This window comes from Anneissia japonica, unplaced genomic scaffold (genome assembly GCF_011630105.1).
Source record: "Anneissia japonica isolate Jap-2015-1 unplaced genomic scaffold, ASM1163010v1 scaffold3309_len207512_cov194, whole genome shotgun sequence".
Lineage (NCBI taxonomy): Eukaryota > Metazoa > Echinodermata > Crinoidea > Comatulida > Comatulidae > Anneissia > Anneissia japonica.
Genome location: NW_022720338.1, coordinates 45,048 through 62,215, shown reverse-complemented (window position 1 = coordinate 62,215; position 17,168 = coordinate 45,048). Strand labels below are relative to the sequence as shown.

At 35.3% G+C, this 17,168-nt stretch overlaps 1 protein-coding gene across 1 annotated transcript in view; it reads left to right on the top strand.

The window, feature by feature from the left end:
• Nucleotides 1-14,113, top strand: part of LOC117111312 (60S ribosomal protein L34-like) — a 38,973-nt gene extending 24,860 nt beyond the window's left edge. The window contains exon 6 of the mRNA XM_033254238.1: nucleotides 13,271-14,113. Within this exon, the coding sequence (XP_033110129.1) occupies nucleotides 13,271-13,349 (79 nt within the window). The 3' untranslated portion in view covers nucleotides 13,350-14,113. The remainder of the gene's footprint in view (nucleotides 1-13,270) is intronic.
• Nucleotides 14,114-17,168: the final 3,055 nt, after the last annotated feature.

The window sequence follows — 17,168 nt, the reverse complement described above, 5'->3', positions numbered from 1 at the left end:
AGGGTAATAGACGACCAAATCTATTGAACGTTCATTTGCGATGATACTGTACATAGGGTGGGACGTGAGTTTAATAATGTCTTCAGGTTTTTATTTTTATTGTATATGTCATCAAGGCTGCCGACATCAGAACCAATCATATTACGAGCAGATTTCATGTTCTAAGTATTTTCGAATGATTGAGTTGGGTTGAATTACCATATCACAAAATGCAGTAGCTCTGTAAATGGAAGGATAGAATGTTGATATTGTTCATATTTCATCAGGCATACAAAATAAACAATTGTACAGTTTAGCAATATAAATTATAAGCATATGCAATATAAATATTACATTTCTGTAAAAAAGTAGGAAAACAGAAGTTTATTATGTAGATTGTTTTCTACCTTCACTTAAAAAAAAAAGAAATAGTAATATTTTGCTCAGGTTTATACCCGATTCACTTGTGAAGTTAAATTTAACAAAAAGTAACAAATTGTAATCGAGCCATCTCCCGAGTTATTCCTACCGAGATATAAAGCATTCACACGCGTCTGTAAGGTAATGTCAAGGTCGTGAAAAATTTATTCAGTGTTTATTCAATGAATCATTTTTACCTCTACTGCGATACAGGCCTAGCCTAGGCCTAGTTGAAAACCCCTGTCACAAATGGACTGTTGAACTCACCATCGCAGTAAACATTTGAAGCAATAAATGCCCTTAACAACTAGTACTACTAGTACTTAACATCGATAACAAGGGTAATTCATCCATCATTGAGAAAAACTAGGCCTATCTATTTCTAGTGGATCAGAATCGTCTGAAGAAGGAAGAAAATTCAAAGAACCCCGTGAAACACAGTAGATTGTTGTTGTGTTGAAATCCCTGCGCATGCGCAGATCCATCCATGTTACATCTCGGAAGCTTTACCAGTCTCAGCGAGGCTGGTAAAGATTACCGAGACGTTCAGAGATTTTACAAGGATATTGCACAGTGCCGCTGTATTTTCACACATGCCGTAAAATGTTACTTTTGGTTACATTTTGTTACATTTGGTAAGATTTTTGTACGTGTGAATCGGGTTAGTGTTCTTATTTTATTTTTTGCCAATCCCTCAGCCTCACAATGTTCTTATTCACTTTTCATTGAAAATTATTATTGTGCAGTAGTATATTACTGTACTGTATTACAGAGGATATCACATAGTCACACTTACTGCACATGTGGCAAAGACAAGCCAAACCAGTCACTCGTCGCAAATCCTGTTTTGGAGATAATGGCCAAAACATGCTGCAATGTCAAAATTTTGGAAAATCTATTTTATTGCACTAAACTAACCTTTATATATCTATACCTCATGCTATGCTGTTATTTTCCTCATTTTCAATGTTAAAACAACAATTTTTAATGATTTGGTGATGGTTTCTGCCTAAGAAATGCCTAAAATCGTAAACTTTGAAGGCTGATTTCTCAAATATTGTTTTTTATACAGCTGTATGTTTAAACTCGTGTAACTTCGTAACGAAGTGTCGGATTTAAATGATTTTTTTACCATTTTATAGCTCTCATTGTATTGTTAAACCCTGTATTAATAACTAAAAATTGATTTTTCCGACGAGTGACTGGTTTGGCTTGTCTTTGCCACACATAAGGTACAGGCAAAAGCAATTTTATGGTAGAACATTTTAAAACATTAATACTTTATGTGTTACTACTAGCATGATTTGTTGTTTTTTTCTAGTTCTCTTCTAGTTCTCTTAATGCAAACCTCATTTGACATTTTACCTCAGCCTCAGATTTTTCTTATTTTTAAGCAATTTCAGCCTCAGTGTTCTTATAGAATGTGTTCTTATAAAAAAAAAGTGTATTAGCATACGGAAGTGTATTTTTGTTTAAGACTAAATATAGTGCCATGTAGCAAAATATTTAATGATATTAATATTAGGAATTTTTTGTCAAGTGCCCAATGTGAATTTCCCAGTACTTCACATTATTGCCCTGGTCATTGGACTAACCACACTTAGCTCCCTGGGAAGTACAGTATTCCATAATGGTGTAGTAGCTATTTGTCAGTACTTTGGCATTTAAACCTTTATGCACTCATTTATACCGCTGGGTACTGAGAACATGACACGATATATGGGTAGCTGTAATGACTGTATAGGAATTAACACAATAAGAATTATACTGTCGTTTGAAAAATTTATGATTGTGTCATCGTTTATGGATCTTCAAACATTACTGTATTTCATATGTTATACACTGGTATTAGTCAGCCATTATGTACAAACTTCTGTAGACAACATCATTCATTTCACCAGCCAATACATGTGAATATACAGTACTGTTTTATTTTTTTTGGGGGGGGGGTCCTCATCGGGAAAAGCTCTCCCCCCTCCCGCCACTCCCCACATATTACTTCTCTGCAGATCACACTATTCCTTCTCTACAGACCATAGTTCCTTTTCCAACCCATTCTCTATATTCGTTTAGTCTATTCAATGCCTTAGCACATACTTTTAACTAGTTCACCCTTCTTTGGATTCAATTTAAAAACTCATCTATTTCAATCCATCTAGTCTAGTCTATCCTGTTCCTTCCCACATTGATATCTACATCGTCTTTTTACGTTCTTATTTGTTACTACTTTATTCAATTAATGCTCTTTGTATTTGCACCGTTGATCATTTATTTTGAAATTGGCACATAATAAATTTTTATTTATGAATATTAGTTTATTACTCTCATCCTACTAACTATGCCTTCTCTAGCTCATGCTGTACACCAGCTCCAGTCCACTGAAGGAGCCCATTCTTTACAACAGTTCCAGTTTTCTCTTTAGTTCACCATTTCATCCCTTTCGTCTACTCTATTTGACTCCTTCCCTAGCTCCTGTCTCCTGCAGACATGCATTTTGAATTCACCTTTGGCTTAACCCACACAAGCACACTGCCTGTCTCAAGTATATCTCAAGCAACCACAGAATCCAAGGTCATTTTCTTGTGAAGGTTAATTGCTTGGGTTTTTTCATGACTAGAAATGATGAACCTCATCTACAATATATATCATTTAATCATTTGGCAGCTCATTTCATTCAGCATTTATGTTCCGTTATATATCATAATTATACGCATGGGTGTCACTTTTATGTTCTGTAAGTTGAATCTACATTGTATTTTTCCTATGGCTGCTACAGGAGATATTTGCAACCTACTAATTTTACATTCATGTCTTTGTTGAACGCACACAGTAGAACATTTTTGTTATTACATTGTTGGGTCATTATGTCTAATTTCATTTACTGGCACCTGCGCTTAATAGTAAATGACTGTACATCTCTACACATATTTTCTAAGAAATGTCTGGAGTAAGATGTTATTTTTATTTCAAGCTGCTGGCGTTAGTGACTGGTCAGGGAGAATTTTCTCCTTATCAGACAAGGAGTTGTCCCTTGTTGTCTGACCCTTTAAGTTGTTGGACTACTATAAAATGGTAATTTGATGATCTAAAATAATCAAAGTTGTAGTAGTTGCAGTTTCTAAAATGCACAAGTTTACAGTCGACCTTAAAATTTCTTTCTCTCGATGCCCTACCAGGTGTTTGACTTCAGAACACAGACTGGAAATCCCTGGGGGACCCCTTTGGTTTTCACTCCTGTCTTGACTTTTTGGATGCCTGTATCTTGTTTTGCCTGTATCTTGTTTTTCCTGTAAGTTCAAGCTAGATATTAACAACAAGGATTGAATGTTTCTGTTGCAAGATATATTCTTGGTAACGCATCACATTTCTTGATACTACATGTATTGTACTACACAACACATTATTTGAGCTGAAGACACAGCGAAACCTTTCTAATGCAGTGAAAGTGGTAAAAAAATATCTATAATATACATAAAAATAAAAATAACATTGGTTACATTGCTTTTCTTATTGTTGGTATTATTGCTAATATGTTGTTGCTCTTCTATTGTTATAGGATTGCAGTTGTTGATATTGATTATGCAATTACTTTAGAATATACCACTGGCATAATTCAAACATGTTATTATACAGTAATCCAAATAAGAATGGTTTTTTTTAGAACCTAGCATGGATTTTTTTGCAAACATTGTGTGCATCATATATTCTATTTAACACAATTTAATCTTCCTAGTATAGTATATTCAAAGCCGGAGTTAGTTGGTTTTGTGCCAATCTAGGCCACTCTAGGTAGGCTTTCTTCATAAAGGCTTCTACGAATGGAAGTGTTGTGGAGCAGGAAATCCAGTTGTCCCTCCCCAGTACCGCGTGATTATATAAATTGACGGGAAATCAACCTATAGACAATACTGATTGCAAGTATCTTGTTATTTTTATTTCAAGTTGGTGGCGTTAGTGACTGGTCAGGGAGAATTTTCTCCTTATCAGACAAGGAGTTGCCCCTTGTTATCTGACACACTTTAAGTTGTTGGAGTACTATAAAATGATAATTTGATGATCTAAAATAATCAAAGTTGTAGTGGTTGCAGTTTCTTAAAACGCACAAGTTTACAGTCGACCTTAAAATTTTTTTCTCTCGATGGCCTACCAGGTGTTTGACTTCAGAACACAGACTGGAAATCCCTGGGGACCCCTTTGGTTTTCACTCCCGGTCTTGACTTTTTGGATGCCTGTATCTTGTTTTGTCAGTATCTTGTTTTTCCTGTAAGTTCAAGCTAGATATTAACAAGGATTGAATGTTTCTGTTGCAAAATATATTCTTGGTAACGCATCACATTTCTTGATACTACATGTATTGTACTACACAACACATTATTTGAGCTGAAGACACAGCGAAACCTTTTTAATGCAATGAAAGTGGTAAAAAAATATCTATAATATACATAAAAATAAAAATAACATTGGTTACATTGCTTTTCTTATTGTTGGTATTATTGCTAATATGTTGTTGCTCTTCTATTGTTATAGGATTGCAGTTGTTAATATTGATTATGCAATTACTTTAGAATATACCACTGGCATAATTCAAACATGTTATTATACAGTAATCCAAATAAGAATGGTTTTTTTTAGAACCTGGCATTGATTTTTTTGTAAACATTGTGTGCATCATATATTTTATTTAACACAATTTAATCTTCCTAGTATAGTATATTCAAAGCCAGAGTTAGTTGGTTTTGTGCCAATCTAGGCCACTTTAGGTAGGCTTTCTTCATAAAGGCTTCTACGAATGGAAGTCTTGTTGTGGAGCAGGAAATCAAGTTGTCCCTCCCCAGTACCGCGTGATTATATAAATTGACGGGAAATCAACCTATAGACAATACTGATTGCAAGTATCTTGTTTTTCCCTGCTCATGTCCACATATTAACAAGGATCGAATGTCTGTCGCAATTCTAGGTAACATTTCATGTTGTTTCTAGATCCGGTGTATGACAAGCGAAATGGGCATCATGTTTCTTCATACCACGTGTATCGAGTTACGCAACACATTATTCGAGCTGAAAACATGACGAAATCTCTCTAATGTAGTGAAAGTGGTAACAATATATATATTCAGTACATAAACAAAAAAAATCAAAGTAACTTTTGACATTCGGAACCCACTACTTGAATGATGGATATCGGTGGAAGATCCAGGAATTGGAAAAATAGAGGGGGCCCAGGAAGGGACTTTCACAGATAGACTAGACCATTTGAGTCCCTAAGGTAAGAAAATTTATGATTACAGAGGCGGATCCAGAGATGGCTGGGGCAGATTGGGCAGATTGAGATAACACTACTCTAGGGGACCCTAGGGGGTCCGGGGAATGCCCCTGCCAAATTTTTAAAAATAGCTCAAAAATAAAATCTGAGACATTTTGAGCGATCAATTGTTTTCTTTTCCTTTCCTTTCCTTTTTTTTTTTTTTTTCAACTTTCCAAAAAGGGTGGCTAACCCCCTCCGCCTAAAGTCGCCCAGCTGGTTTATGGCACATCTAGATGGCCGGAAATGGCACTCTCAGACCTAAACTTTATTATAATTTGGCCTTTTTTTCTCCATTTGTTTTTTAAAATTTTGAATAATTTTTTTGGTGGGAGGTGGGTGGGGAAGGAGCCCGAGGCCTCCCTGAATCAGTCACTAGATATTGATAATGTTGTAATTGGTTTTATTATTGTTGATATTGTTGCTATTCTCTTATTGCTGTTCTATTGTTGTAGGATTACAGATATTAGATTTATTGTTACTATTGATTATGCAATTAAGGTACTTTAGAATATACCACTGTCAAAATACAAACATGTTATTATAATCCAAATAAGATATAACTGTTATCACAAATGTCTTTCTGAATATGGTTACTAGTCAGTTGATCTTGGTGATCGTAATTGCAACAGACATTCCTGATATCTTATTCTCATGTGAGATAATGAATAGTATTCTTGGAAGCTACAAAAAATTGTTGTTTAAACATTAGCGCAAACATAAGTGTTCGGCAAAAAGGTTTGATAGCTCTTATGGGATAACATTTTAAAAATTGTTCTGTAAACATTAGCGCAAGTGTTTGGTGAAAGGTTTAAAAGGTCGTAGAGAATGATCAAATTGTTTTAAAATGAATGTTAAATCATACACTGCGATGTTCAAGTGCATTTATTTATTAATTTCTACTTTATTACTGATGACATGAGCATTGAAAAGGCACTGGTTTTTATTGTAATCTAGATTCTAGATTACAGGTACAAAATAACAAAAATTTCAATCAGTAAATATGAATTGAAAAGAGAAATATAAAAGGGATGTATTAAATAATGAAAGAACAATGATTTTTTGAAATGGTACATTAAATTCTAGTTATTTTTATAAGTGCTCAAAGATATGTGCTCGACAATGAAATGTCCCATTGTTGAACCGTATGTAGTATAATAATGAATGATCATCTTGCTGTCATGCATGGGAGATTAAAATAATAAACCATGTGATTCTAGGTATCTTGTATTGGAAATGATTCTTCGGCACCCTTCAAAGCTATTGAATAGATTCAAAATTGATGAAGTGAAGAGGAAATGTCACAGCTTTGGGTTTAATAGAAATGACTTGTGTAAGTTCAATGGTGTTTCTGAACTGCTGGTCCAATTTTCACAAGATGTATTAGATGACTGTGTTTCTTTTAATCCTTATTTATATTGGTACTATCTTAAAATGATACTCATCAATAATTGTTGTATTTATAGAGAAGAAAGCTTTCTCTTTGATTACTGTATGTAAAAATATCTCACTGTGGAGAAATGCATTATGTTTTATGGTGAGGTTAAGGAGGAATAGGTGAATAATAGTTGGATTTACATAGGGCTTTACACCAGTCTCAAAGCACTCGAAGTGTGGACAAGCTCGTATAGTAACTTTCTTCTCCTCTAAGGATCTCCTCGTGTCCGAGCTACCCGGTAAGCCGGTTCCAGGTACTCTCTCGTCTGTCCACAACAGGGGCTGTATTAACCAGTACACAGGGGTAACTCCTACTCATCTCGAAAATGTACAGGGTTCTTTATAGTGCACACAAGCCATTGTATACACTGGGCCTACGGTTTATATTCGTTATCTGAGAAGACTTGTTATACCACTAGAACCATAGGCAAGCGTGCTGTCCAGCCGTTCAAACCAGCACCGATATTATGGCTGTACTGTAGGTTGTGGCACCCCTGCCTTAACTGCTCGGCCATTCGACTCACACTTGATCAAAGTAAACAGGTAATTTACCAAAATAGGTACAGTGCACCCTCCATTCCGAGACCCCTCCAATTTGAGACCACTTTTTCATAGAACCAAATAACAATCTTCAATCTTTCAACACATAGTCATTTTCATGAGATCTGTGACTAATTTTAGGATACCATTTTTTCTCGATGGATTTGGCAAGATGGACCAATTTAAATAAAATATAGCGCCTACAGGTATATACCTCCCAGATATTGGGGGAAGTCACGTTTGGGGGCGTTTTTCAAAATGGCCGTCTGTTGAATTGGACGCTTGTATCTCGATAACCACTGGTCAGAGAGACTTGACTTTGGTCTCAAATTGTTCACAATATGCATGTTCCTATTTGTTGTAATACAACTTTTTATCAAAAAATGGCGGATAATGCGATTTTTGAAAGTTTGACCTTTGACCTTTTATTGTCATATCTCGGTAAATACTGGTCACAGAGACTCACAATTGATTGCAAATTGTTCAGGAGATTCATGTTTATATTCGTCTTAATGACAAAATATTCAAATAGTGACCGGAAACGGTACATTCTGGCCTTTGACATATTGTAGGGTCATTCCATGTCAAATCGACCAGATTAAAAAAAAAAAATTCCTGTATGATTGTCTCAGATTTTCATGAAGCTCCATAAAAATGATCCACTATATGCTAAACCAAAAAAAAAAAATTAGCCTTATAGGATATTTAGTTTTCGAGATATTGACTTGAAAAGGGCCAGGGGCGTGGTTCTTCAAGATGTGCAAACGCAATTTACTTCAACTTTGGAAGCTTATAACTCGAGATTGATATGGCCTTAGAATAACAGTTATCTCTTCCCTTTTGAAGTTATCTGCACTTTGTTATAGCCACTTTGTTTAACGATGAAAATTTTTTTGTGATTTTCGATTGTCACCCTGCGTCCATTTGAGTGGTTATATACCCCTCATATTACAGATATATTATCTAAGTGTAGTTGTCTCTAGCCACATGCAAGCGCAGGCTGATCAAATCAATCAAAATTGAATGGTATATATTCAAATTTGGGACCAGATCTATAAAAGTGAAAAACACCTATGTTTCTCAACAACGGATCGTCATGTGGACATTTAAAATCTTTTCTTAAATTTACCCCAGTTACGCAGATATATTAGATCTACCTATAAACCAAATTTCAGCTTTGGTACTCAGCTCCTTCATGGTTAGATACTGTGTTGAAAACTACACAATAACATAATCGGAAATCACCAATATGCCAACTCAACAAATGCATTACACCAGGGTCATAGATTTTTAAATTTTTTTTTTGACACTGTCTCAGTGATATAAATATCTATGTGAACTGAAAAACCTGAAATTTTGAGACTCGCCAATTCATTCGTTTTCCTGTAGCAGCAGTTTGAGGTTAAGGGTGTGTGGCCTCTCAACAAATGCATTACAACATTTACAGGAGGTCATAGATTTTTAATTTTTTGCCTTGTGAATAGAAAAACCTGAAGTTTTGAGATTCAAATTCCCTTTTCGTTTTCCCATAGCGGCAATTCGACTTAAAGGGGGTGTGCCTCAAATAAACTTTGATTTTCGTATGCTAATACTATCATACAACCCCTTTAACCTGTTGTGGTGTAGGACACCTTTTACTGCTGATTTCAAATCCTTAAAAACATGTTTTTAACACATCAAAAATAATACCCTACTTTAAGCAGATATATTAGATCTATCTATAAACCAAATTTCAGTTTTGGTACTCAGCTCCTTCATGGTTAGATACTGTGTTGAAACCTACACAATAACATAATCGGAAATCACGAAAGTTTTTAAGATTTGATCGAGTCATTCTATGCCAATTCAACAAATGCATTACACCAGGGTCATAGATTTTTAAATTTTTTTTTTTGGACACTGTCTCAGTGATATAGATATCTATGTGAACTGAAAAACCTGAAATTTTGAGACTCGCCAATTCATTCGTTTTCCTGTAGCAGCAGTTTGAGGTTAAGGGGGCGTGGCCTCTCAACAAATGCATTACAACATTACAGACGGCAATTCGACGTAAAGGGGGTGTGCCTCAAATAAACTTTGATTTTCGTATGCTAATACCATCATACAACCCCTTTAACCTGTTGTGGTGTAGGACACCTTTTACTGCTGATTCCAATTCCTTAAAAACATGTTTTTAACACATCAACAATAATACCCTACTTTAAGCAGATATATTAGATCTACCTATAAACCAAATTTCAGCTTTGGTACTCAGCTCCTTCATGGTTAGATACTGTGTTGAAAACTACACAATAACATAATCGGAAATCTCGAGTCATTCTATGCCAACTCAACAAATGCATTACACCAGGTTCATAGATTTAAAAATTTTTTTTTTTTGGACACTGTCTCAGTGATATAGATATCTATGTGAACTGAAAAACCTGAAATTTTGAGACTCACCAATTAATTCGTTTTCCTGTAGCAGCAGTTTGAGGTTAAGGGGGTGTGGCCTCTCAACAAATGCATTACAACATTACAGGAGGTCATAGATTTTTAATTTTTTGCCTTGTGAATAGAAAAACCTGAAGTTTTGAGACTCAAATTCCCTTTTCGTTTTCCCGTAGCGGCAATTCGACGTAAAGGGGTTGTGCCTCAAATAAACTTTGATTTTCGTATGCTAATACCATCATACAACCCCTTTAACCTGTTGTGGTGTAGGACACCTTTTACTGCTGATTCCAAATCCTTAAAAACATGTTTTTAACACATCAACAATAATACCCTACTTTTATATAAATATTTTGCTTTAATTTTCTAAATCTATGTCATAGACCCATTAAATTTTCTATGAAATTCAAATTTATTTATCTAAAGTTATTTCTGGTTTAATTCTTAATGTGCAACTTCAACCTGGGTAATAATAACCTCATCAAATTTGTATTGTGGGTGACAGCCCTTATTATTAAGTCACTCAGTTTTAGTATTAGTTAGCAATTGGGACATCACATACATCATTTTTTGTGGCCAATATATGGTAAATTATTTTCTGGAAACTTTCTATACGGTTTCATGAATATATTCATATTTGATTCATGAATAGAAACTTCCTAGTATTCGTATTATATTCATATTTATTTTGGGCCACGCCCCCTTAACTTCAAACTGCCGCTACAGGAAAATCAACGAATTGGCGAATCTCAAAATTTCAGGTTTTCAGTTCACATAGATATATATATATCACTGAGTCAGTGTGGCAAAAAACTTTTTAAAAATCTATGACCCATGGTGTAATGCATTTGTTTGGCATGGAATGACCCAACTCTTAAAAGTGTTTGTGTTTTCCTATCACGTTGAAATATGTGTAGTTTTCAACATAGTATCTAGCCATGAGCTAAGTACCAAAGCTAAAATTTTGGTTTATAGGTAGATCCAATGTATTTGATTAACTGGGGTAAATTTAAGAAAAGATTTTAACTTTCCACAAGATAATCTGTTGTTTGTGAAAAACATTGGCGTTTTTCACTTTTATAGATCTGGTCCCAAATTTGAATATATGCCATTCAATTTTAATTGATTTGATCAGCCTGCGCTTGCATGTGGCTAGAGACAACTACACATAGATAATATATCTGTAATATGAGGTATATATACCCACTCATATAGACGAAGGGTGACCTTGGTTTTTCATACAGTGGATCATTTTTATGGAGTTTCATCAAAATCTGAGACGGTCATACAGGAATTTCTTTTTAATCTGGTTGATTTGATATGGAATGACCCTACAATAGGTCAAAGGTCAGAATGTATCATTTCCGGTCACTATTTGAATATTTTTTTATTAGGACGAATATAAACATCTTAGGACTTCGTCACGGTGCTACGTGACACTTCCAAGCTGGCCGTGACGCTTGATGTGTCTTCCGTGACGCTTTGAAATATCGTCAATAAAATAATTCAAAATAAGCATTGATGTCCATGTATCCTAATTTGAAGAAGAGTGAGTGTGAAAATATTTTAAACACAAAACAATGCTGTCTTACAATGTTGGTTTATCAGCCCAAGTTCATGCTTCATTGTTTTGCGTTCATTTTGTGTTATCTTTACCTTGAGAAATGTCACTTTCATTCCAAAACACGATCGTTTGCTTGATTCACACAAACTGTTTTCTTCAAAACTGCCCATGCATGTCCATGCGCATGCCCAGAACAATCTATCTGGATTTCCCCACCACATGTACTTCTTGACAGCGAAGCCACAACGTGATCGTGTTTGTGTTTAAATAATTAGGCAATGCTCTATGATGAATTTGGTTGTTTTTTTGATAAACGTTTTTAATATGATAATACTACTTTACAATTAAGACAAGTAAGTTCAGATAAATGTTAGTCAATCTAGGCAGCCTACGTGGCCGATGTTTTTTCAACTATAGCTAGGCCTGGCCTGCCCAGTGCTAGTCCTACTACTAAGTGGTTAGCCTACCAAATGAATAAGTAGACAAGAAAGACGTGACGATTCACACACAATAGGGGAGGACACTGAATAGTATCATGCACTGACCACCATGGTTCCAAAAGCACTGTACCAACATATCATGTATTGTACCACATTGGTATCATGCACTGACCATCATGGCTCTATGCATTGTGCCAGTATGGTACTTGTACCAATATGGTACTGTACCAGTTTGGTACCATTCAATGTACCAAGATACTACTTTACTATTACTACTTCACTGTACCAATACTGTATGGTATCATACACTGATAGTACCATACACTGCACTATATGTAATTGTTTACTACCAATTAGTACCATTACATAAGCAACATGTATCAATGGAGCTCAGTACCATGCAACCGAGATCTACCATGGACTTACCGTGCATTACGTTTTGTATTTTCTTGTTTTTTGATGTTTGTTTGGTATGGATAATAACTCATGATGGGTTCTGAGGTAATACATTATTGAATTTTAAGTCTGATAATGTGATTATTTTTTTGATTATCACTACCAATCATGGAGGTATTATACCATATGTTACTCTTGCATTCTGTTGTGTTGTGTTAGTGATTTTAAATAGATACTGATTATAGATAGTACTGTAGTAAATACATGTTCATCACTGTCAAGGTACTGTAGAAGCGTTCCCATCACAGCCCTGTTTTTAACCTATTCTTCCACCAAGTAGACTGTCCGGCTGTGTCTAGGCAAAATTCAGTGTAGTACGGATTCAGTATTAAAGATTTGTAAATTTTTTTGGTTCATGAAATTACTAAACTGTTTTACTTTACCTTTAAAGGAAGCAATTTGTAGGCCTACTATTCGACTTAATCGAGAAAGTGAACTAATACATTAAATCAACTGGGCAAAATTTAGTGTTGTACGGATTCAATAAGAAGAACTGTAGATTTTAGAATTTTTTTGGTTGATAAAATTACTAAACTGTTTTACTTTACCTTTAAAGGAAGCAATTTGTACTATTCGACTTAATCGAGAAACTATGCTAATACATTAAATCAACAAGTATTATTAGTGCAAATTCATCTCCTTAATGTGATATCGAACCTTACCATTTCATGTACTTAATGGATGTTTTTTTTTTCTTTTCAGAATTGTGCGTGCTTTCTTGCTGGAAGAACAGAAGATCGTCCATCGGGTGTTGAAGGCGCAGCAAGCTGCCAAGAAGTAGACAGCTGTTTCACTCAGTCTAATTTGGAATGTACAGAATAAAAAATACCTGGGGAAAAATCATGAAATTCACTTTATGTTCTTTTTTGCTGTTTTACTGATGAACACAAAACTATGTAGTTTCACAATAAGTAATAATACACAATTACATCTTAATGTATTTTCTGAATTGATTTTTTGATAAATTAATTGTTTTTTTTAAATATTTATTTCTCCGAGCATCAATACATTTCAACTCCAATTACACATGTCGGAACGCAAACTATTAAACATAATACGCTCATGAAAGTGGTCCTAGATGAAATGAAAGAATGTTGAATATCAATCAGACCCATTCAGTTTCTTAAATTAGCTAGGTCTAAAACAACTAAGGCTAAGGGCTAGGCCAGGCCTAAGCCCGAGTCATTTCAAGCAGCATGAAAGCTACTGAAAAGGAAAGGTGAGATTATTAGCATAGTTGTATATTTCCATACACTAGAAAGAATTTACTCAATATTTAAATAATGAATTAAAAAGCTAGTGAATTAAATTTAATCCTTTGTACCATTCTAATTAATGATACAGTTATTAAATTAATTGTACTAGTAATTACATAAATTTCATATAAAATCTTTATTTTCCCTTAGGTATTTGTACTCTTAATTGGTACAAAAGAAATTTATTTAAAAATCTATTCATTAAATACATTTGGTCATAGTCACACATGTACTGTACAGACAATTCTTTACAAACATTAAAAAAAATAATTCATGCGACTCTCGAAAAGTGATGCCTATATTTGTGTTTTTACATGTTGTAAATACCTCATAATTTATATTACTGCCCTGCCTATATCATGATCTTTTAGGAGACAAATTCTAATGATTAATGTTAGGCCTAATTATTGCCCACACTGTCAGTTGTTTTATGTGGCAAATAAAAGTATAATTTCATGGGTGTGATTTGAGGTCCTCAAGCCCATAAATAGGAAAATCATGTTGTCAGGGCATGGAGCGTTCAGAGAAAACATTGATAGTGCGAGTCATTGGCTGATTTCGGGTGAGGGCAGAGTGGCCCAGGCTCCCCACCCCTAAATTTTTTTAAAATAAAGAAAAATGGAAATAAAGTCAGAGAGTGCCTTTTCTGGCTATCAAGATTTTCAATAATCATAATTTTGTTTACCTCAGCCCCAGCCCTACCTTGGATATAGCCCTACCTTGGATATAGACCCTCCATATGTGAAAGTCACTCTCTGGCAGTGGCGTATCTAGAAGTCTAGAAATGGGAGTGCTGATGTGGGAGGTGGGGGTGGTGCGCAAAGGTGAAGTGGGGGCCTCGGTGGTCAGTTGAGGGGTGCTAATTCAGAAAATAAAGCGATTTTAGATAATTTTTAACTATTTTACTGTGATTTTTGGCAGGGGCAGGGCCATGGTCCCCCTGCACCTTCCTAGATACGCAATTGCTCCCTGGTCCCTCTATATCAAATTCCATTATCAGCTGTGAGTGTGACAGTGTATAACGCATGATATGATGATTATGACCCCTGGTCTATCAAGGTAATACAGTATTGAAACTTGGCCCAGAGAGAAGAACAAATGTGAACCTATCTGCATGTACTACCGACCTGTTGCTTAGGCCTATACCATAGCAGTCTATAGGCCTGTATGGATGATTTTTAAAGGGGGTTCTAATTCTCCACAAAGGTATGTACTTTGAGTCCATACCCACCTGAGCACCACCATAGCTTGTGTAAGAGATAACACGTCGGGTGTTCGAAAATGGCAATAAAAATGCCAAATTTCAACTATTTTGAGTTAATTCCAAGAACTTCCATGCAAATGGTAATTCTGAATAATATTTAAAAGCGCATTTCTTGAAAAAGGTAGTTCTTTTGAACCCCCTGGCTACGGGCTTGGCCTATGTATCTGTAATTTAATGAATATTTGTGCTTGCATCTGAATTTTACCCCTTATTTGGGACATTTCTATTTTATGGTAATTAAAATTATTGGACTCGATTTTGTGCGACAGAATGTTAAAAAACAAAACCTATTAAGGGGATAATTTCACTTTCCTGTTTAGTGTCATTTAATAATAATAATAATAATAATAATAATAATAATAATAATAATAATAATAATAATAATAATTTTGGCTTATATAGCGCATTATTACTTAAATGAGGTTACTGTACTTCTATTCAAGGGACACCCTACTGAGGCGAAACTTTCTCTTGACCAATAAGTTCGCTACTGTATCGGGAGGAACAATCACAGTAGTCCGGAACATATAATTACATTCTATGTAGTGAGCCCTCAACCGCACAGTTCATCCGTAGTTGGTGCACGGTTGCTCGATGGAATAATGAAACCGTTTCATTACTCCATAGTTAACTAAATTCTCTTTTTTTATTTTTGATAGTCAATATTGATTCATTGCTAATGATTCATTTGGTCTATTTTTTACATCATAAAACCCATCAAAGAAAGTATGACTTACGGCCTTATTTGTTGCAGCTGTGAACATTTCAGAAAACTCATTACCAACGGGAAACGTTCTTCTTCAATATTTGAATAACCAGGGTAGCTCAGGGTTATATATAGTTTACGAAACCAGAAGTTATGCAAATTGTTGTGACTGATTCAACTTAATAGTAACAGAAAGTTAACTACGGCCATTTATGAATATAGACGAGGCTCATGATACCACTATTCATTTGTCTCCATAGCCATAAAAGAAGAATCGAGTAAATTTATATGCCTAGTTTTATAATTGGCGTTATTACGATGATGGCAAAATGTTGGAATAAGTAATAGGCTTGGTTTACAATAGGCATATTTAGTAGGCTCTTTGAAATATATGTCAGCGGGTAGGTAGTTGAATCAAGTCCTTCATTGAAATACGTTTGGTTTTTGTGTCTACTGCCCCTTTGGGGGTCAGAACACACTTAGCTATTGACTGACAATTGACCTTGTAAGAGTAAATCCGGTGGAGGAACGATAAGATGGGTCATAAGCTAAAGATAAAAATAAAAAGACAACAAATCGCGTCGAGCTGCGTCGTACGACGCTGTCTCTGAGTTGGCCTTCACTTGTACGAATCCAGTGGATTGCCAACACAGAAATTGTGCAAGTAGCCAAAAGCCTTCAAACGCTTATAGTAAATCTTATTAATTTTGAACACCATTGGGTAGCAGTATTTGAATACGGTCAAACACCGGTAAAGCTTACACTTGATCATTATGTCCCATTGTAAATATTTTCGTTGACCAATGGTCATTTTGCGTACATTCTCCCATGGAACGCGTTGTATAGTACAGTAAATGCCTATAATAATGATGGTGTTACTTATAATGATGATGCTGCTTATGATGGTAAAGATAGTGATTGATGATTTTAATGAGGATGATGTTTACGGATTAGATTGGATTTTTATTCGATGGGAACACCAAGGATAGCCCATGAAAGTGTAGACGACTTATTTCCAGTGGGGTCGTTCTGGCGGTGATTGGGCAGTACACCGGGAGACAATCCCCTACTCTTTTCCGAAGAGTGTACTGCGTTCTTTAACGTGCACATGGGCCTAAATGCACTCGGCACTAACGGCTTAATCGTTTCATCCGAAAGACGGTACGCTATGTAACTTGTATTTCAGCCCTCCAGATGAAACACAAGTAGAGGCAGCGATGGGAATTAAACCGGAGACCTAGAGATCTCCACGGTTCAGCACACACTCCGTGGCACCAGATCAGCCCACTGAGCTAAGCTGCTCTCAGAAATGACATCTGCATTAATGAAAATAGGTAGCTATGTAATGATCCCGCTCTAGGTTTTCAAACACAC